The sequence below is a fragment of the Mustelus asterias genome, chromosome 6 (assembly GCF_964213995.1).
Source record: "Mustelus asterias chromosome 6, sMusAst1.hap1.1, whole genome shotgun sequence".
NCBI classification, from domain to species: domain Eukaryota; kingdom Metazoa; phylum Chordata; class Chondrichthyes; order Carcharhiniformes; family Triakidae; genus Mustelus; species Mustelus asterias.
The window spans coordinates 2,008,347-2,030,524 of NC_135806.1; the positions used below are offsets into that span (position 1 = coordinate 2,008,347).

A 22,178-nucleotide genomic window follows, 5' to 3' on the forward strand; every position below is an offset into this window, starting at 1 on the left:
AATTATGCAAATAATGAAACAGCTGATTTTATCACACGATGCTGTGGCAAAATTATTGTGCAGCGTTTACATATGTACTTTTTAAAATGAAATCAGTAACAGTTTTGCTTGTTTTTAATTAGTTTGCTTTATAAAGCACAATCAAAGGTTGACTCTGACTTTGGCTAGTCTCAAAGTTAAGTTTGAGTTATCGCCTTGGTTCACATTGTAAGCCTTGTGAAATCACTTTGATTCAATCATTAAGGTTAGAAAGGAAAGCTAATAGTGAAGATAGACATCCATATGAACTGGACATGCAAGGGTCAAATGTGTTACTCCAGCAACCTTGAACCATGAAGAGGAATGTGAGTGAATGCCTGTTACGTACAATGGGTCAGAATAGACTGTGCAGTGGGGAGTATAACAGGGCAACTGGCACATTATTAAATATGAAGCATCAAAATTATTCATTTAAATAATTTACATATCGAGATGCAGGCAGGAATTTTCTGGGAAGATCGAATCGACTCCCGCCTTCATGATGGGACTCGAGAGTTTGCACCATGTTGCAAAGCTTTGATCCCCAGTGAAACTTCCACACTATGTTGGAAACAGTTTTAAGGGATGTTCACCAGACCACACATGTCGCCATAGAATACACAACATGTTCGGCTTCTTGAATGTGTGTGGTATATTTCTGTGAGTGTAAATCACAATGCCACTGCCCATTTCACACAGCGAATTCTCCTAAACATTAAACCGTGCCGACAGAGCTGAGAGTGTTTAATTGTGATTGTTAATTGCTCATGAAGCTGGAAGCTAAGGGCTCCTCTGCTCCAAACTGTTTTGCTGAGTAGGTGTTGAAGTAAATTTGAATCCGTCATCCGCAATCCACCACAAGTGGAAATGATATTGAGGGACTTGAGACAACAGAGGGGCAATCTGGGAAGAGGAGAAGGAAAATAAATATCATTTCTAGCCATATGGGATACTTGCAAACCCATAATGGGAATTAATGTAATTGTACTTTCTACTCTCAACTCTTTCTTTGAGAAACGAAAGCTTGTCAGTGTTTTTCTACTTGTGTTTCTCACTTTAAAACAACATTTTGACAGCATGTCCTGCTTTCCATTCTAGCGATCACCTTTGTTATGTAAATGAGTGACTGTGGCAGTAATCATTAGCAAATATACGCCCTCTGTTTCCTAAGTGGCTGCTTCATCCTCCAAAGAGGAGAGGCAATTTAAGTAACAATGTACAAGTGGGTGTATGCTGACCAGATTTCAGGGTCTGGTGCTTAATGATGTTGCTGTGCTTCTAATAACGGCGAGAGAATGTAGGTGCAAATTAAATCAATTCTCGCAGTAAGTTTCCGCAGCATTTCTGGGAAGGAGGACCTGGTCCTTCAAACTCCAGTCACTGTGAAGTGAGCTCACCCTTGAGGTTGCTGAAGAACACAATGCTGGACAGAAGCCTTTAGGGACACTTTCTGGCACTTTTTGTAGTCAAAATAACATTATTACCTCTTGCGTGAATCTCCTTCACCCCTGGGGTTCGTCTGTATATCTCCCATGTCTGATTGGCTGCCTTTGCAAGCCTGATTACCCTAAATGCTTCGATTATGTGAACTCCACGGATTTTATGCAGAGTAATTGTCAGTACACCACCCAGCCTTTCCTTCATTTCATGCACTTTAGAAAGCTGAGCTTTGCATCAATTAGACCATAAGACATAGGAGCAGAATTAGGCCACTCGGCCCATCGAATCTGCTCCACCATTCAATCATGGCTGATATTTTTCTCATCCCCATTCTCCTGCCTTTTCCCCATAACCCCTGATCCCCTTATTAATTGATTGTTCCCACTTCAATTAGTCACCGCCTCGCTTACTTTCATGAACATTGGTCATTTCTCTAATTCATTCACAGGACGCGGATGTCATTTGTTGCCTGCTAACTGTCCTTGAAGGTGATGGGGGGTGAACCATCTTCCCAAATACAGCTGAGTGGTTTGCTGGCTATTTCAGAGAGCAGTGAAGGGTTAACCCCACTGCTGTGGGTCTGGAGTTGCACATCGGCCAGGACAGATAATGATGACAGATTTCCTTCTGTAAAGGACATGAATAAATTGGATGGGTTTTAATGACAATCCAGTAGCTTCGTGGTCACTATTGCTAAGTCTAGCTTTTCATTTCTGCTTGATTTAATTAATTGAATTTAAATCCCGCTGCTGCAATTTTGGGGTTTAAGTCTTTTTGTCCAATCCTCAAGAACATAACTACCGTTTTCCCATACTTGCCTGGCTTACAAGATGGGTCTTACCCTTCACTTGGGTATTGCGCTGTGTGTCAGCTAGTGTCTCTGGGCTGCACTCTTTCCTCTGAGTCAGAGGTCATGGGTTCAGATGCTCCTCCAGGATTTGATTGGCGTACCTACGCCAACAATCCAGTACAGTACTGAGACAATGCTACAAAGTCCAGGCCGTGTCTGCTCCCTCAACTGGATATAAAATATCCCACCACAGGGGAGTTCTCCTAGTGTCCTGGCCAACATTCACCTCTCAACCACAGCCTCAAAAAAGATGATTGCTTCATTTATTTGGTGGCTTTTTTGTGGGATCTTGCTGTGCACACATTGACCGTTGTGTTTCCTACATTAAAATAGCTGCAAAATAAAAAAGTGCTTTATTGGCTGTAGAGTGGTTTTGTTTTGCACTGAAGTCACAAAGCATGTTATATGAATGCAAGAATCATGATGTTGGGCAAATGCGAGTCGCTCCAGCAGTTTAAACTCTTCACCGTTGTACAGAACACTCCAACTTGGAGCCTGTTTCCCAGAAACACACTTCAAGCTGGTCAGTGACTGGTGACATTGATATCATCTTCATTCCAATATAAAGAGCAAGAGGGTAGCCAGGGAGAGGGTTAGCCCACTCAAGGACAGGGTAGGGAATCTATGTGTGGAGCCAGAGGAAATGGGCGAGGTATTAAATGAGTACTTTGCGTCAGTATTCACCAAAGAGACAGATTTGGTGGATGATGAGTCTGGGAAAGGGTGTGTAGATAGTTTGAGTCATGTTGAGATAAAAAAGGAGGAGGTATTGGGGTTCTTGGGAAACATTAAGGTGGACAAGTCCCCAGGGCCTGATGGGATATACCCCAAAATACTGAGAGAGGCAAGGGAGGAAATTTCTGGGGCCTTGAGAGAAATCTTCGTATCCTCAGTGGCTACAGGGGAGGTCCCAGAGGATTGGAGAATAGCCAATGTTGGTCCTTTGTTTAAGAAGGGTAGCAAGAATAATCCAGGCCGGTCAGCCTTACATCAGTGGTAGGGAAATTATTGGAGAGGATTCTAGAGACAGGATTTATTTCCACTTGGAAATAAGTGGACGTATTAGTGAGAGGCAGCACGGTTTTGTGAAGGGGAGGTCGTGTCTCACTAACTTGATTTCGAGTAAGTGACGAAGATGATTGATGAGCGTAGGGCAGTGGATATTGTCTACATGGACTTCAGTAAGGCCTTTGACAAGGTCCCTCATGGCAGATTGGTGCAGAAGGTGAAGTCGCATGGGATCAGAGGTGAGTTGGCAAGGTGGATACGAAACTGGCTCGGTAAAAGATAGGAAGAAGTCTCACAACACCAGGTTAAAGTCCAACAGGTTTATTTGGTAGCAAATACCATAAGCTTTCGGAGCGCTGCTCCTTCATCAGATGGAGTGGAAATGTGCTCTCAAACAGTGCACAGTGACTGGAGACAATACACATCTCTTTAACCTGTGTTGAATGCTCCCTCCACCCACATTGTCTGTGCCTTTAAGACCTGGCTGGCTTTAGGGATTCACATTCTAATCAGTATTCTGTAACTTGATGTTGTGTCACTGTGCACTGTTTGAGAGCACATTTCCACTCCATCTGACGAAGGAGCAGCGCTCCGAAAGCTAATGGTATTTGCTACCAAATAAACCTGTTGGACTTTAACCTGGTGTTGTGAGACTTCTTCCTGTGTTCACCCCAGTCCAACGCTGGCATCTCCACATCATCGGTAAAAGATGACAGAGGATAGCAGTGGAAGGGTATGTTACTGAATGGAGGGCTGTGACAAGTGGCGTTCCTCAGGGATCAGTGCTGGGACCTTTGCTGTTTGTAATATATATAAATGATTTGGAGGAAAATGTAACTGGTTGATTAGTACGTTTGCGGAGGGACACAAAGATTGGCGGATTTGCAGGTAGCGATGAGGACCATCAGAGCATTCAGCGGGACATAGATCGGTTGGAGACTTGGGCGGAGAGATGGCAGATGGAGTTTAATCCAGCCAAATATAAGGTAATGCATTTTGGAAGGTCTAATGCAGGTAGGAAATATACAGTAAATGGCAGAACTCTTAAGAGTATTGATAGGCAGAGGGATCTGGGTGTACAGGTACACAAGTCACTGAAAGTGACAGTGCAGGTGGAGAAGGTAGTCAAGAAGGCATACGGCATGCTTGCCTTCATCGGCCGGGGCATTGAGTTTAAAAATTGGCAAGTCATGTTGCAGCTTTATAGAACCTTAGTTAGGCTGCACTTGGAATATAGTGTTCAATTCTGGTCGCCATACTACCAAAAGGATGTGGAGGCTTTGGAGAGGGTACAGAAAAGATTTACCAGGATGTTGCCTGGTATGGAGGGCATTAGCTATGAGGAGAGGTTGGAGAAACTTGGTTTGTTCTCACTGGAACAACGGAAGTTGAGGAGAGACCTGATAGAAGTCTACAAGATTATGAGAGGCATGGACAGAGTGGATAGTCAGAAGCTTTTTCCCAAGGTGGAAGAGTCAATTACTAGGGGGCACAGGTTTAAGGTGCGAGGGGCAAGGTTTAAAGGAGATGTACAAGGCAGATTTTTTACACAGAGGGTGGTGGGTGCCTGGAACTCATTGCCAGTGGGGTAGTGGAAGCGGATACGGTAGTGACTTTTAAGGGGCGTCTTGACAAATACATGAATAGAATGGGAATAGAGGGATATGGTCCCCGGAAGGGTAGGGGGTTTTAGTTTAGTCGGGCAGCATGGTTGGTGCAGGCTTGGAGGGCCGAAGGGCCTGTTCTTGGATTGTAATTTTCTTTGTTCTTTATTCTGGACCATCCATCTTCACAACGGTGGCGATAAACAAGGCATCATCTTGTGGAAACTTAAATTGATTATCTGCAAGACTGATCTGGGGGATTTGTTATCAGCGACAAAAGAGAATTTCACTGGGGGGGGAGTTTTCCTGGCCCGCCCACCACTGGAATCGTAGTGGGCAGGGGGCGGACCATGCCAAGGTCCATTGACCTTGGGCGGGATTTTCCGGTTTTGAGTGAGTGTGGCTGGAAAGTCCCACTCATTGTCTTTCCAAATAATTCTTCATTTACTTTCCTGAAAATATTTTGGCAGCAAATCCTACCAGGCAACCAATCCCTGTCCGGAGAGAGTTGACACTCTCCCCATTAAACCCTATTCTTCCTTTTCGGAATCTAGGAACATACTGTGCTGCAGGAATAATGTTCAAAATACCTTAATATAAAGCCCAGCGCACCATGATAACACTAAGAATACTTAGAACAGCTACAGAAACAGGCTATTTGACCTGAAAAATCCATGCACATATTTACACTCCACACAAACCTCCTCCCACCCTACTTCACCTCACCCCATCAACATCTCCTTCTATTCCTTTATTCCCTCATTTGTTTATCTCGCTTTTCCTGAAAGGCATCAAAGCTATTCATTTCAGCCGCTCCATATAGCAGCAAATCCCAGTCTTCTCCCTGCAATTAACTTGCCCATTTAGAAAATAGATAGCTCTGTATGTCTGGATGTGTATATTTGTGACCTATGCTCAGACTATATGACACTGGGAAAACATTTCAGTCTATAACTTAGCCAAAAGCTGACCCCTAACCTGAAGAATTGGAGCCATTAGCTCTGTAAAATGAATGCAGTGCAGGCTAAGAATGTAATACACGCACACCAATCTATTTACTGGTATCTAGCCCCCGCTCTCTTTATATATGTATCTGTTAGTGTTGAATAGGATTGGGTCAGTACATTCGAAAGCTGCCCTGCACTTGGAAATGTGGCAGGAAATTGCTTCAAGATGATTTTTTTTTTGAGAACAATGTGTAGAAATTGAAAGCAGTTTTTGATTCTGAGCCATCCCGAGTATTACTGGATGGTGTGGACACCGCTCCTCGGAGGAGCAGCTTCTTTTGGAGATTTATGCGAGCTTTTCTCTCGTGCCGGTTCTCACCAGCCTCAGATCAGCACATGGGCTTGTGGATAATCACAACAAGATGCTGCATCTTGGCTTGCAGGTTTGCATTAAAGCAGCCTTCAGGTTGATGCATCGCGTCCAGAAGAGAAGTTTGTAAATGCTGTATGAATTTAGAAGGGAGGGAAATGCCTAAAGTAGTGATCAAAGCTAACTTCATCCCTCTTTACTGCGCCCCCACCCCCAACCAGCGATCAGATTCCGACCATCAATAATTCATAGCACGGTCCTGCAAAAATGTAACCATTACAATATTGCTCAAGAGGTATTCAAGCTGGATCCCTCTGTCCTTGTAAACCATGGCCTCATTTCTACTATCATTTACTGCTCTTAAAGCCCTTGAGCATCCCAAACCTGTGCCCATCTTTCCCAGAAAGCCATACTTGAATCCCTCCAATCATGCTTTTGCCACAGTAACAAATTGACTCTTAGTAAGGTCACAAATTACATTGTGGGCAGAATTTTACTGTCCCACCCGACACGGGAATGGTAGTGGGTGTGACACAGACTATGCAAAGGTCCACTGACCTCGGGCAGGATTTTTCGACTTTGGGGCGAACACTGCTGGAAAATCCCGCCCTGTGTGTCACTGTGACAAAGGTGAAGTATCTCTCCCTGTCCGTCTCGTCCTGTTTGCTGCCTTTGACATGGTCAACCCCAGCATCCCACTCCAGTACCCCTCCCCTGGGTGTGACTGCACTCAGCTGGTTTTTATCTGTTTAAGTGTAACCAGGGAATCACCCACTTTCTTGCTGCACTGTTGCCTCTGGTGTACCCCAGGGATCTATCTGAGACCCCCCTCCTATTTCTTATCCACATACTGCCCCTTGCTGACATCATTCCAAAACCCAATGTTAGTTTTCATATGTACACTGATGATGCCCAGCTGTGCCTCGCCTCCTCATCCCCTGTGTTATTTATCACCGTAATAGAGTTCTCTAAAAGCTCCTCTCCCTCTTCCCACACACACGTAATGTAAGATTGCCAGCTCTAGTTAGACATCATGGAGGGTGGTACTGCTGCCTCACAGCACAGGGACCCGGGTTCAATTCCCAGTTTAGGTCGCTGCCTGTGTGGAGTTTGCACGTTCTCCCCGTGTCTGCGTGGGTTTCCTCCGGGTGCTCCGGTTTCCTCCCACGCTCCAAAGATGTGCGGGTTAGGTGTATTGGCCATGCTAAATTGCCCGTCAGTATCCAAAGATATGTAGGTTAGGGAGGATTAGCCATGGGAAATGTGTGGGGGTTACAGGGATAGGGTGGAGAGGAAGGCCTGATTGGGAAGCTCTCTCGGGGGGCTGTTAATGAACAAAATGGAGATAAAATACAGACCTGCCATGATCTAATTGAATTGCAGAACAGGTTAAGGGGCTGAATGACGGCCTTCTATTCCTTTGTCCCTAAAGTTTGGATATGGCTTTCTGCAAACCTTATCTCCAAGTGAGTTAGAATCGTAGAATCCCACAGTGTAGTAGGAAGCCATTTGGCCCATCAAGTCTGCACCGACCACAATCCCACCCAGGCCCTATCTCCCACAACACAATGCATCTACCCTAGCTAGTCCCCCTGACACTAGGGGCAATTTAGCATGGCCAATCCACCCAACCCACACATCTTTGGAGTGTGGGAGGAAACCGGAGCACCTGGAGGAAACCCACGCAGACACGGGGAAAACGTGCAAACTCCACACACAGTGACCCAAGCCGGGAATCGAATTCGGGTCCCTGGCGCTGTGAGGCAGCAGTGCTAACCACTATGTCACTTGACAGAATAAAGGGGACAGTCTCTGACAGTGCCATCTTGAATGTTTCAGCATCATGGTGATTATTTATTCATCCAAAGTGTAAGTTGTTAGAACAGGGAATTGAATTAAAAGAGTAAGTGATAGTCTGACATAAGAAGAGGTAATATTGACTTGTTAGTTATTGTGTTTTTTTAAGATCTTTTGGCTTTAATAGAATGCAATGCTAATATCGTTTTCCCTCATGTAACTGTTAATGAATCAATAAAGTGCCTGACAGACACCACGCATCCCTAGAAATATTAGTGGGTCCATGCTCATTATTATTGATCTAATGCATGGGGGAGTCTGGAAGATCAGAGTTTATTAGGAATGAGCTTTCAACTGAATGCTGACCCCTAACTGATCTGAATTTGCCTAGTTTATCTCCTCCACCATCAAAAGCCAAACTTGCCTTTCTCAGGTCAACACTGAAATAGATTACATTGGAAAATCCAACCGTTGAGTAAGAAATTCAAACCGCGATTTAGAAGGAATGATCGATCCAGAGATGAAACATTCCTATTGTACCGAGCTGTGCTTTTTACTTTCTTCCTCTTGACTGATTAACGCTTTTAAAAAATGTTTCTGGAATGCTGGACCAGTATCATATGTTCGAATATTTGTCCAGAATAAAACAGTACAATGTCAATACGAAGCCCAACACATGAATCTGAAAATGCTGAAAGGCTTTTTAATGTACATTTAAGAACAAAGATTCCAGTAATCATTGGTTCTAGATCACTCTCTTCTTCCCTTCTGTGAAAATGTGCTGGTGAAAAGGAATGTAACCATGCACATTGGAACAGCCAACATTTTAGTATTTGCTTTTCATTCCGGAGGACAGTTCCCAGTAGTTTGGTTTGCGGCTGAGGTTCCGAGCTCTGTTTTAAACTGGTGCAGCGAGATGGAGCCAGAGTTATTTGTGTCCTATTCAGGGGTCACATTAGTCATAGCAGCTTTCGAAACCAGTCGCTAATCACCCGGTGCTTTGCTGAATGTGACACCTATCTTGGGACAATCATGAAAGCCGCCGTGCTGAGTTTATTTGGAAGGAGATATATGGAGCCTTTGTTACTTTTGTTTGTTCTGTTACCAGGAAGATTTAACATGACACATTTTATTAAGCCAGTTAATATTTTTATTGTGGCCGTGCTGTCAATCTTTGTTTCACTCATTCTGATGTACGGGAAAGAGAAAAGCCCTGTTCCTCACATTGTTCCCCCTCATCTGTCCTCAAGTTCGTAAAGATTCTAGTGAAGCTTCCTGATTTACACTGAGTCTGCACAGCAAGTGTTCCCCTATTAATAAGCAATGTATACTGAACATTTGCATAAAAAAGATCATTGTCTTTGTAATAGCAGAATCTAAGGTGGTTCATTCCGTAGAGTCCCAGTGGTTTTCACTGTGTTTGCTTTGACATTATTAAACTCTGTCTGTTTCACTAATAGTGAACCTAATTACCACATTTGCATGGCAGGAAAGTTTGCTCTGTGGGTTGAATGGGATTAACAATCTTTGCATGTTGCTCCTGGGGCTCTGCTGCATCAGTGGGACAGTTGTAGCGTCTTCGCAATAAGACTGCTGTAATTATGCGGAATCAATAAGTTTTTTTTGTGTTTGTCTCTGTTGTTTCTTTGATTTGCCCTAAAGGACGCTGCAGGCAAGGTGCTGGACCGCTGGGCCATCATGTCTCGAGAAGAGGAGATCATTACCCTCCAGCAGTTTCTGAGATTCGGAGAAACCAAATCCATCGTGGAGCTGATGGCCATTCAGGAGAAAGAGGGGCAGGCCGTGGCTGTGCCGACTTCCAAAGCAGATTCCGATATCAGGACTTTTATCGAGAGCAACAACCGGACTCGCAGCCCCAGCCTCCTGGCTCATCTTGAGAACAGCAACCCCTCCAGTATCCACCACTTTGAAAACATCCCCAATAGCCTGGCATTCCTACTTCCATTCCAATACATAAATCCCGTCTCTGCTCCTTTGCTTGGCCTTCCCCCCAATGGGGTCATGCTTGAGCAGAGCCTGAGGTTGAGGGAACCCAACCTCCCCATTCAGAACGAACGTGTGGAGAGCAGCGAGTCCGAAGTTTCCGTTTCGCCTTTCCGGAACGACCAAGCGAGCAGCAGGAATGCCCTCAGCAGTATCATCAACATCGAACCCAAAACTGAGCAGAACAGGTTGTCCCCTATTCACACTCCAGCTGCTCCGCCAAGTGAGGTGGTCAAATCCGACCACTCGAAAATTAGTCTTCTGAGTTCCAAAATTCAGAGGATGAAAAGAATTGGACTGACTCCGAGAAAGGGCCGAGTGGTCTGCAATGCCTGTGGTAAGACTTTCTATGACAAAGGTACCCTCAAGATCCACTACAATGCGGTGCATCTGAAGATTAAGCACAGGTGCACTATCGAGGGTTGCAATATGGTCTTCAGTTCTCTGAGAAGCCGCAATCGTCACAGTGCCAACCCCAATCCACGCCTGCACATGCCAATGCTGAGGAACAACAGGGACAAGGACCTCATCCGAGCCACATCTGGAGCTGCCACTCCAGTCATATCCAGCATCAAATCAAGTTTAAGTCTAACGTCTCCCGGGCGACCATCTCTGGGCTTCAACTCTTCTGTTGACCCAGTTCTTCAGAATCCACTGGTATTCCCTCCACTAAAGTCAGTGGAATCCGTCCCTCCATTTTACAGGAATTTATTGACGCCCGGGGAAATGGTGAGTCCTCCAACATCGCTGCCGACCAGTCCTATCGTACCCACGCTTGATCAACCTTGTGTCCCTGAGCCACATCCATCCATGTCTCAGGAACTGGCAGCCGACCTCGCCCCCAAGAAAAAGTCCCGCAAATCAAGCATGCCTGTTAAGATTGAAAAGGAGGTGATTGACACGGCCGATGAGTTTGATGAAGATGATCAGGTCAATGAAAACCATGACAATGACGGCATGCACGACGAGGAAATGGACAATGTCAATTGTCACAAAGAAATGAGTCCCAACATTCACATGCATGGCAGCAGGAAAGCAGACGAGGAGAGAAGCCTTGGTGGGTTTGAGGATAAGCAAATGGGGAGCATCACTTCCGAGGAACAAGAGCATGACCGAGACTTTGAGGATGAATCTGAAGGTTCTGAGTCTAAAATGTGCGACAATCCCACAGAAAATGACGAGCAGATACACAGAGAGGTTTTTGATAAGGAGGAGATGTCCGGCAGCAAACTTGAAGACAAGGACTCTGTTTCCCCTCATCCGCAGACCATTAAAATCAAGGAAGAGTTCACTGACCCCACCTATGACATGTTTTACAGCATCAGCCCGTATGGGTTGTACAATGGTGGAGGAGGAAGCATTGCTGCCCTTCAAGAAGGCTTCTCTCCATCGATGGGATACAGCAGTCCCCAAAAATACTCGCCAGAAAGTGAACTCTGCTCCAGCCCCGACCCTAAGATCTGTTACGTCTGCAAGAAGAGCTTTAAAAGTTCGTACAGTGTGAAGTTACACTACAAGAATGTCCACCTGAAGGAGATGCATGTTTGCACAGTAGAAGGTTGCAATGCAGCATTCCCATCTCGCAGGAGTAGAGACAGGTACTTTCATTTGTCTGATGTATTGTTGAATATGTTTGATTTTATATCTGCTCTTTAGCTGAATGCCAATTATTTAAAAAATTAAGTGTTTTCTTTCAGAGTTTTGTTTTGTTTTGCTCTTTAACTTATCTTTATAAATTAATAGTACAGTTAAATATAATGTGTTTAAAAAAAGCCATTGAGAAGGAAACTCTTTGATGCGATGCAGACCTGTGGTGACGTTCTTTGATCTACTTCCCTGTGAAATGATATTTGTCCTGGCGTCCGCCATGTGTGCGCTCAGTCAACACTGAGGCGAGCTGAGACATTTTATCAAAAGGTGGAGGGTGAGTCAGCACAACAGCTGAACTAAATACCACGGATGCTGCAAGTCCAAAATCAAAACTGGAAATGTTGGAAAACACTCCACAGGTCAGGCAGCATCCGTGGAGAGAGAGAGAAATATTTCAGGTTGGTGACCTTCATCAGAACTGCGAGAGGTTTGAGATTAAACAGTTTATAAGCAAGGGCAGTGAGAGGGAGGGAGCAGAAAACGAAAAGAACAGGGAGATTCATAGATCTTTCATCAGATCCCTACAGTGCAGAAGGAGGCCATTTGGCCCATCAGGTCTACGTTGGCTCTGACAGAGCATCTTAGCCAGGCCCACCCTATCCCCCCAATGTCACATATTTGCCGCACTAATCCCCTAATGCGCACAACTTGAAACACTAAGGGGCAATTTAGCACAGCCAATTCACCTAACTTCCACATCTTTGGACACTAAGGAACAATTTGCCATGGCCAATCCACCTAATCCACACATCTTTGGAGTGTGGGAAGAAACCAGAGTCCCCGGAAGAAACCCATGCAGACACGGGGGGAACTGTGCAAACTCCGCACAGTCACGCGAGGCTGGAATTGAACCGGGCCCTGAAGCTGTGAGGCAGCAGTGCTAACCACTGTGCCACCGTACCGTCCCTGACAAAAGGACTAATTTTTCCAGTTATCCACAGAACTGCCATGTCACCCCCCCCTCCCCCAGCCCTTCCCGGGATGACCAAGAAGGGAGACAAACAACACGGGGGCGGAAACTGGTCAGTTGTCGATCCTCTGACTGGGACCTGTTTCACGGGGAGATTTAACAAGAAGAAAAACAACTGCAAAGTGAGATGAAACTTGAAGAATAAAATAAATATATTTTCATTAACAGCAGACATGTTAGGGTATCAGATACACCAGGCACCTCATGTTACATATCTGGTTAAAATGTGACAGGATAAACCAGCACTTGACATTTGCAATCATTGCTTCTGCCTTTAGTGGTTCTCTCCAGATTATGTCACTGGAAACTCCATGTGCTTATGTTGCTTTCAGTTTTCCATTGACAGACCTGTTCCCCACATCATACTTGTCCCTCCAGTACTAATGTGGGACAGGAGGAGGCTATTCAGCCCTTCAAGCCTGTCCTGCCATACAATTAGATCATAACTAATCTGTACCTTAACTCTGTCGACCCACCTTGGCTCCTTCTTCCCCTATACCCAACAGAAATCTCAGCTGTGGAATTTTCAATGGGCCCCCAGCGTCAGTGTTATTTTTGGGAGAGAATGTTCCAGATTTCCATTATCCTTTGTGTGAAGAAGAACTTCCTGACATCACTCCTGACAACCTAGCTCTAATTTTAACATCATATCCTCCTTGCTCTGAACTCCAAACCCACATCCTCCCAGACCATGAGGAATCTGGGCTGCAAACCATAGAATAACCATAGAATCCCTACAGTGAGAAGGAGACCATTCAGCCCATTGAGCCTGCACTGGCAACAATCCCAGCAAGGCCCTATCTCCGTATTCACCCTGCTAATTTACTCTGACACAAACGGTCAATTTAGTATGGCCAATCAATCTAACCTAGAATCCTTCAAAGACTAACATATCCTTCCTGACTGAACTCAGATTCTCAACCTGCCACAGATGGATTTGAACTCGAGCTTGTCTGGATTTTTACTCGAGTTTCTGGGTTACTAGTCCAGTAGCATAAATTACTGAAGCACTGTACCTTCAATGTTAAAAGGGGGAAAGACATTGAGGTACCACATGTAAGTGAGGCAAGACACTGGTGGATAATGGATTCAGTTTCTGATCTCCGTTGAGTGAAAGTGGGAAAGTATCAGGAAAAGATCAAGCAAGTTCCCGCAGGGAGGAGAGAGGAAATTATTGTCAGCAAATCTCCCGAGAACTCTTAGGACAGCTCCCTGAGATTAGCTTCAAGTGACATTGGCAACAGCATCTGCATTTATGTAGCATCTTTAACAGAGTAAATTGCCCCAAGGTACTTCACAGGAGTGGATATCCACGTTTAGCTCCAAGCTGCACCAGGATAAATTAGCCATGATGTAGCGATGCCGGCATTGGACTGGGGTGGGCACAGTAAGAAGTCTCACAACACCAGATTAAAGTCTAACAGGGGATGGCCTAGTTGTATTATTGCTAGCCTATTAATCCAGGTACTCAGTGAATGTTCTGGGGATCTGGGTTCAAATCCCATCATGGCAGATGGTGGAATCTGAATTCAATTTTTTTTAAATCTGGAATTAAGAATCTACTGACGACCATGAAACTATTGTTGATTGTCAGGAAAACCCATCTGGTTCACTAATGCCCTTTAGGGAAGGAAATCTGCTGTCCTTACCTGGTCTGGCCTACATGTGACTCCAGAGCCACAGCAATGTGGTTGACTCTCAACTGCCCTCGGGCAACTAAGGATGGGCAATAAATGCTGGCCAGCCAGTGACATCCATGTCTCATGAATGAAATTTTTAAAAACAGGTTTATTTGGGATCATGAGCTGTCAGAGCGCTGCTCCTTCATCAGGTGAGTCTCTCGTGATTCCAAATAAAAGCTCGTGATTCCAAATAAATCTGTTGGACTTTAACCTGGTGTTGTGAGACTTCTTACTAGGGTAAATTAGGACAGCCGATCAAAAACTTGGCAAGAGAGGGGCTTCTAGAAAGAGATTGGAAGGACAAACCATTGGAAGGACAAACCAAAGTAGAACGTACAGGGTAAATGGTAGGACTCTGAAGAGTGCAGTTGAACAGAGGGATCTGGGAATACAGGTACACAATTCCCTAAAAGTGACGTCACAGGTGGATAGGGTCGTAAAGAGTGCCTTTGGTACATTGGCCTTTATAAATCGGAGTATCGAGTATAAAAGTTGGAGTGTTATGGTAAGGTTATATAAGGCATTGGTGAGGCCGAATTTGGAGTATTGTGTACAGTTTTGGTCACCTAGTTACAGGAAGGATGTAAATAAGGTTGAAAGAGTGCAGAGAAGGTTCACAAGGATGTTGCCGGGACTTGAGAAGCTGAGTTACAGAGAGAGATTGAATAGGTTGGGACTTTATTCCCTGGAGCGTAGAAGATTGAGGGGAGATTTGACAGAGGTGTATAAGATTTTGATGGGTATAGATAGAGTGAATGCAAGCAGGTTTTTTCCGCTGAGGCTAGGGGAGAAAAAAACCAGAGGGCATGGGTTAAGGGTGAAAGGAGAAAAGTTTAAAGGGAATATTAGGGGGGGCTTCTTCACGCAGAGAGTGGTGGGAGTGTGGAATGAGCTGCCGGATAAAGTGGTAAATGCGGGGTCACTTTTAACATTCAAGAAAAACTTGGACGGGTTCATGGATGAGAGGGGTGTGGAGGGATATGGTCCAAGTGCAGGTCAGTGGGACTAGGCAAAAAATGGTTCGGCACAGACAAGAAGGGCCAAAGGGCCTGTTTCTGAGCTGTAATTTTCTATGGTTTCTATGGTTCTAAAAGAGAGGTCTAAGAGGCTTGTGGAGGGAATTCCAGAGCCTTATGCCATGGGCAATTGAAGGTGCATGGTAGAGCAATTAAAATCGAGGATGCTCAAGAGATCGGAAAAGAGGAACACGGGTACCTCAGAGGATTATAGGCCAGAGGAGATTACAGAGATAGGGAGGGGAAAAGATCAAAGAGGGGTTTGTAGACAAAGATGAGAATTTTAACTCCAGGGTTTGTTGGACCAGGAGCCAGCGTAAGTTAATGAGCACGGAACTGATAAATCATAGGGATTGGCAGTATATCTGCTGATAAAGGGTTGGGGTTAGATAGATGCTGAAGGCATGTCTCTCTGTCATATAGATTGACAATATTATTTTGTGGAACTCTCCTTACACCTTTGTAAATTTATCGGGTATATCTGCTCGGGGAAAGAATTGGCAGCACCGGGCATTGAAATTCTCTTGAATGCTGCAAGGAGGGAGAAATCAGCTAAGATTTCTTGTTCCACATCATTGCCCATGGAGTTAGGAGACCAGGTGGTGATGGCACCTGCCAATGGTCTTATTAAGGCCCATCAGTGAAAAGATACTGGGAGCATTCTGTCAGCGGATGAGAAGGAAGAATCCAGCGGCATTGTTAATGTGGATGGCTGTTGGTTTCTAATGATTGGATGGATTCCATGTGTTCTCCGTACCCAACCCGCCCCGCACACTGGACTCTCAGGTACATCCTAAACCAGACAGTGGGGGCACGGGGGGGGGGGGGCGGGTGGATGATAATGTTGGTCATATTGTTGGCAGCAGATTCATCTTTGAAGAAGGTCAGACAAAGTCACTGTGACTTTGTCCTTGATCTGAAACCTCCTGATTAAAACTCTTTGCTAAAAAAATGCAAATGCCTGTTTGAGTCGGAGGTGATTGACATCATGGATCCAAGAACCTCAACTCTCCCAAACTGCAACTATCTCAGGCTCACGTGTTCCATTCCTGAAAGCCCATTGATGAAGTATAGTACTTGAGCCAATCTCTACTCAATGTAACATTTTTTTGTAGAGTGAAACGTTACAAGCATTGTCCTCCGAACTCAACCATAGCACAGTTTCACTCAGTGCCTCTTTATATCAGTTCACGTGAAACCCCAATTAACACACTCCACCTGAATAGTGTTCAAGACGATTGATCCAGACCTGAACTGTGGCAGAAAATTTACCGGTCCCAGTCAGTTTATTTAGTCATAAAAACACAATGGTTAGTGCTTGGGTGTAACCTTAATTGAACAATTTAACAACCATAAAATCCAAATGCAAGTCACAAAAATCTGCTCATCGAGGCATAGACCAATCTTCTTGTGATGTGACTGGTAAGGTCAGCATTTATTGTCTCATGTTGTGAGAGTAGGAGGTGCAATCTGTGATACTATGGAGCAAGCAAGCCCATTGCAAAGCAGATTGCACCCTCTAATCCCAGAGGTTCAAGAACTACCCAGCTACCCATTCCACTTGATGTTTTCCTGGAGGATTGACCAAGTGACATCTGGCGTTTGATCATTCACACAGGCATTGGCTGCAGTGAGAAACATTGTCAATCCCAATTCATTGAAAACATCATGGGTAGACATACCTTCCAACTGAATTTTTTAGTGCGATTTTGTGACCTTTTTGCAATACCTCTCCTCCCCTTCCTCCTCCTCCAGGTATCTCATCACTGTACACACTTCCTGCACCTCCTGGTACCTCTCCGCAATATACTCCCTCCTCCAGCTACCTTGCCATAGTATTTCAATCCCATAAAATATGCATCCTGTTCCATGTGGGAACTCCAGGACACTTGTTGCTTCCAAGACAACCACATGTGCAGGAAGTGTCAACAGCAGGAGGAGTTTGAACTCTTGTGTTTAAAAGCTTGAACAACAGCTGACATCACTGTATTCGTGAGGCTGAGAGTTTCATGGATACAATCTTCATGGAGGTAGTCACAATGCACTTGAAGGAAGTGAGGGAATGGGTGACGACCAGATAGATAAGGAGGGCCAGGCCCAATTGTATCACACTCTCCAGCCAGTGTTCAGCTCTAAATCCTAATGAAATGGCTTCTTTGGGAAAGCACCATAGATGGTTCAATTGTACAGGGGGACAGGAGGAAGTTTGGGAAAGCGATAGTGTAAGGGCATTCGATAGTTAAGGAAACAGACAAGTGCCTAACATAGTTAGCAAGAGGGATGAGACACTGCAGCTGGAGTTTAGCAAACAAAGAAGGAGACTAAGAAGCAGGAACACAATCTCTGGATTACTCCCAGTGTTGAATGCTATTGAATATAGAAATGGAAGGATAGAGCAGATTAGTGTATGGCTGGAAAGAGGGTGCAGGAGGGAGAGGTTTAAATTTCTTGGACATTTGGACCAGTTCTCGAAAATACAGGCCGGATGTGTTGCACCTAAAACAGAGCCAAGACCAATGTCCTTGCGAGGCAATTTGTTTGTGCTATTGAGGAGAGTTTAAACTAGCTTTGCAGGATGATGGGAACCAGAAGGTAACATTAAAGAGGAATACCAGGATTCACAAAGCATTGGGAGAAACAGCAAGTACTGGAGTATAAAATAGTAAGGTTTAAAGTGGGGTCATGTTTTGAAGAGATGCAATAAAGTCTGAATTAGGTTCAGTGTGCATGTAAATGAATGTGTGGAGTGGGTAAGTCTGAATAGTGAGCCACGTGGTAGAAATAGTCATATGGGAAGATGAAATTGTGGTGGCAATGAAGACCTGGCTCATTAAAGGATAGGATAGGGTATTAAATATTCCTGAATACAAGCTGTTTATGAATAGTAGTGATGGAAGGCAAGGAGGGCGGGTGGCAGTAAAGATTAAGGAGAATATGATGGTGCTGGATAGAGAAGATATACTGGAGGGGCCAAGGCTCTATTTGGTTAGAGCCAAGTAATAATTGAGTTACCATTCCACTGCTGGATGCATTCAATCAACTACCAACTGATGAAAAAGACATGGTGGCACAGTGGCTAGCACTGCTATCTCAAAGTTCCAAGAACCCGAATTCAACTCCAGCCTTGGGTGACTGTGCGGGGTCTGCACGTTCTCCCCATGTCTGTGTGGGTTTCCTCCGGGTGCTCCGATTTCCTCCCACAGTCCAAAGATGTGCGGGTTAGGGGGATTGGCCATGCTAAATTGCCACTTAGTGTCCAAAAAGGTGTAAATGAGTAGACTAGCTGGTTTAAATATTTGGGATTACAGGAATAGGGCCTGGGTAAAATGCCCTGTCAAAGACTCGGTGCAGACTCGATGGGCTGAATGGCCTCCTTTCGAGATTCTACACACAAACTGATTTGTGAGAACATTGCAGGGAGTTGCAAGGCACGATAGAGCAGTTATAATGAGGGTTAATATAAACTGAGATGGGAATATAGTAAAGGGCATCGAGGGGGAAGAGTTTCTGGAGTGTGTTCGTGGGAATTTTCTTGATCAGTGTGTTTCAGGTCTAATGAGGAAGAAGGCATTGCTGGATCGGGTTCTGGGGGATGAGATGGATTAAACGTCAATGGGAGAACATTTAGGGAACAGTGATCATCCCAGAATGTTTATCTGTGTAAAAGAACACAGAACAATCTAGAGCAGAAATGTTTAATTGGAGTATGGCCAATTACACTGGATGGAGACGGGATCCATACTGGGTAAATTGGAACGAAAGACAAATCTTTCAGACAATGGGCGGTGTCCATTTTGTGATTCAATGCTCCTTGGGGATGGGGAATGAGTGAGATAGTCTTTGTTGAACAGCTGTGATGGTACAGGAGGCGAGTTTGCAAATTTGAAGTACATTGGGTCACAATTCCATGATTAGCTGGTGTAAGGTATCTCGGTCCCAAGACACCGGCACCCAAATGCAGGAGTAAAATCTTTAATCCAGGAAGATACAGGGACAAGCGAGGAGATTTGAACACCTACTGTGGCAGTGATCCCAGGATAAGTGCAACCCAGAAAGACAGGGGCACCCATCAAGTGCACACTGGCACACAAACACACACACCCAGACGCACCAACATACGGTCCCTCTCTCACACACGTACACACACACCCTCTCTCACACACATGCACACACACCCTCTCACACACACACGCACACCCTCTCTCACACACATACACATACACACACTCTCTCACACATATACACACACACTCTCTCTCACCCACACGCACACCCTCTCTCACACACGCGCACACCCTCTCTCACACACGCGCGCACCCTCTCTCACACACACGCACACCCTCTCACGCACACTCTCTCTCTCTCTCTCTCATACACATACTCACTCTCACATCCTCACACACACACGCTCTCTCTCTCTCTCTCTCACACACACTCCCGCCCCCAGAGTAGAGCACACCCGTGCAGGCATGTACAATGCGCACGCACAAATTTTCAAAAACACACACAGCTGCAAACACAATCTGGCGCAGAACAGATGCAAACAGTCTGGCACGCACGCTCACGCTCACACTCACGCACAGATGCAATGACACCAATTGCCACATATGTGCTGACTGTGTGTGCACACACATCCAAATACATACACACACACACAGACAAACACATGCTGACATAGATACATACAGATAACAGGCTTTGAAGCGCTGTTCTTTCCAAGCTGATTCTATTTTACACAGTCAGTGTATTGAGTCACCTGCACTGTTTGTCACTGTGACCTGTGTCCTCCTGTTTACACCTGTGGCTGGGCTGTAGGGGATGAGAATTCCATCTCCTGTCTGAAATACACAACACAAAATTGATTTACTACAATAATTAAAATCTGGACAGCCTGTTGCATACAAACTGTTACTCACTCCCTGGTCTCTGCCACAGCAACTCCAAGTCAAACACTCACTGAGAAAGTGCTGCTCCAGGAATGATCAGAACACAATCCGAATCAGAAATGCTGTCCTGTAATCCCTCACAGTTTCAACTTCAACATCAAGACTGGGCCCCAAATTAAATCATTGTTTAAAAATCCTGAATATGTAAAAGTAACTTAATGTGGTTATTTTGCTGAATCACAAAGTAATTGCAGTGTGTTTATGAGTTATCATACCCCTTTGTGACCTCCCTTCCTGTTTTATCAATCCACTCAGCCCCAGTACACTTGGAAACTAATAAAGCCTGTCACAGAGTGAGGCCCAGCAGAATCCAGGACTTTCATAGAATCCCTACAGAGCAGAAGGAGGCCATTTGGCCTATCGAGTCTGCACTGACAACAGTCCCACCCAGGCCCTATCCCCGTAACCCCACATATTTACCCTGCTAATCCCCCTGACGCTAAGGGGCAATTTGGCACAGCCAATCCACCTAACCTGCACATCTTGGACTGGGGGAGAAAACCCATGCAGACACAGGGAGAAAGTGCAAACTCCACACAGACGGTCACGCGAGGCCAGAATTGAACCCGGGCCCCTGGTTCTGTGAAGCAGTAGTGCTAAGCACTGTGCTACCCTGTCACCATTAGCGGCACGACCTGTAAAGGCCATTGAGCTAAATGTACCTCACAAGCCATTTGGCTCAAAACACTGAATGTCTTGTCCATTTTTTTTTCTCAGATTGTCATGACTTATCAGGGAATTCCAAACCGCAGAAATTTACTACCCCTTCCACAAACATTCAATCCCTCCATCACTGACGCACAGTGGCAGCCGTGTGTACCATCTACAAGATGCACTTCAGGAACTAACCAAGGCTCCTTAGACTGCACCTTCCAAACCCACAACCACTACCATCTGGAAGGACAAGAGCAGCAGATACCTGGGAACACCAGCATCTGGAAGTTCCCCTCCAAGTTGCTCACCATCCTGACTTGGAAATATATCGCCATTCCTTCACTGTCGCTGGGTCAAAATCCTTGTACTCCCTCCCTGACAGCACTCTGGTGTACCTACACCACAGGGACTGCAATGATTCAAGAAGACTGCTCACCACCATCTTTTGAAGGGCAAACAGGGATGGGAAATAAATGCTTGCCTCGCCAGCACGAATCACATACCATAAAATGAATAATAAAAAAGATTCACCTGTTTTAATAGTTCACACAGCTGTGCCCAGATCACTCAACACAATGAGATGTCAGGTGTAATGCGTTAGGTAGCACACTTGCCTCTGAGTAAGAGGTTGTGGCTACAAGTTTGACTTCAGAGAGTTGAGACTTGAGCACAAAATCCAGGCTGGTATTCCAGGTCCGGAATTGCTGCACTGTCTGAGGGTCAGTACTGAGGGAGTGTCAGAGGGTCAGTACTGAGGGAGTGCCACACTGTCAGAGGGTCAGTACTGAGGGAGTGCTGCACTGTCAGAGGGTCAGTACTGAGGGAGTGCCGCACTGTCAGAGGGTCAGTACTGAGGGAGTGCCGCACTGTCAGAGGGTCAGTACTGAGGGAGTGCTGTACTGTCAGTTGATGCCATCTTTCAGATGAAGTGATAAATGATCCACTCTCTTGTGAATATATAAAACCCCATGGCACTTTTTGAAAGAATAGTTGGGGAAGTCAGCGTCCTGCCCAATATTAATGCCTCAATTGCCATCCGAAGAACAGATTATCTGGTCATGATGATGCTGCTGTGTGTGGGATCTTGCTGTGTGCAAACTGACTTGCTTCTTTGAATAATTATGCGGAATGACAGATGCAACATTGCCCTTTATCAAGGAGGCAGCCCAATGAGCCAAGCAGATTGGCTGACTATCGGGTGTTCCTGTCTGCTCTCTCAGAA

General features: G+C 45.2%; 1 protein-coding gene across 2 annotated transcripts in view; it reads left to right on the forward strand.

Moving 5' to 3' along the window:
- Positions 1-9,523: 9,523 nt before the first annotated feature.
- The window catches only part of bnc2 (basonuclin zinc finger protein 2), a 57,162-nt gene continuing 44,507 nt past the window's right edge, over positions 9,524-22,178 (forward strand). Inside the window, exon 1 of one of the 2 annotated variants that reach the window (XM_078213906.1) lies at positions 9,524-11,636. In XM_078213906.1, the coding sequence (XP_078070032.1) occupies positions 9,733-11,636 (1,904 nt within the window). In that variant the 5' untranslated portion in view covers positions 9,524-9,732. The remainder of the gene's footprint in view (positions 11,637-22,178) is intronic. The other variant, XM_078213904.1, reaches the window with a different exon arrangement.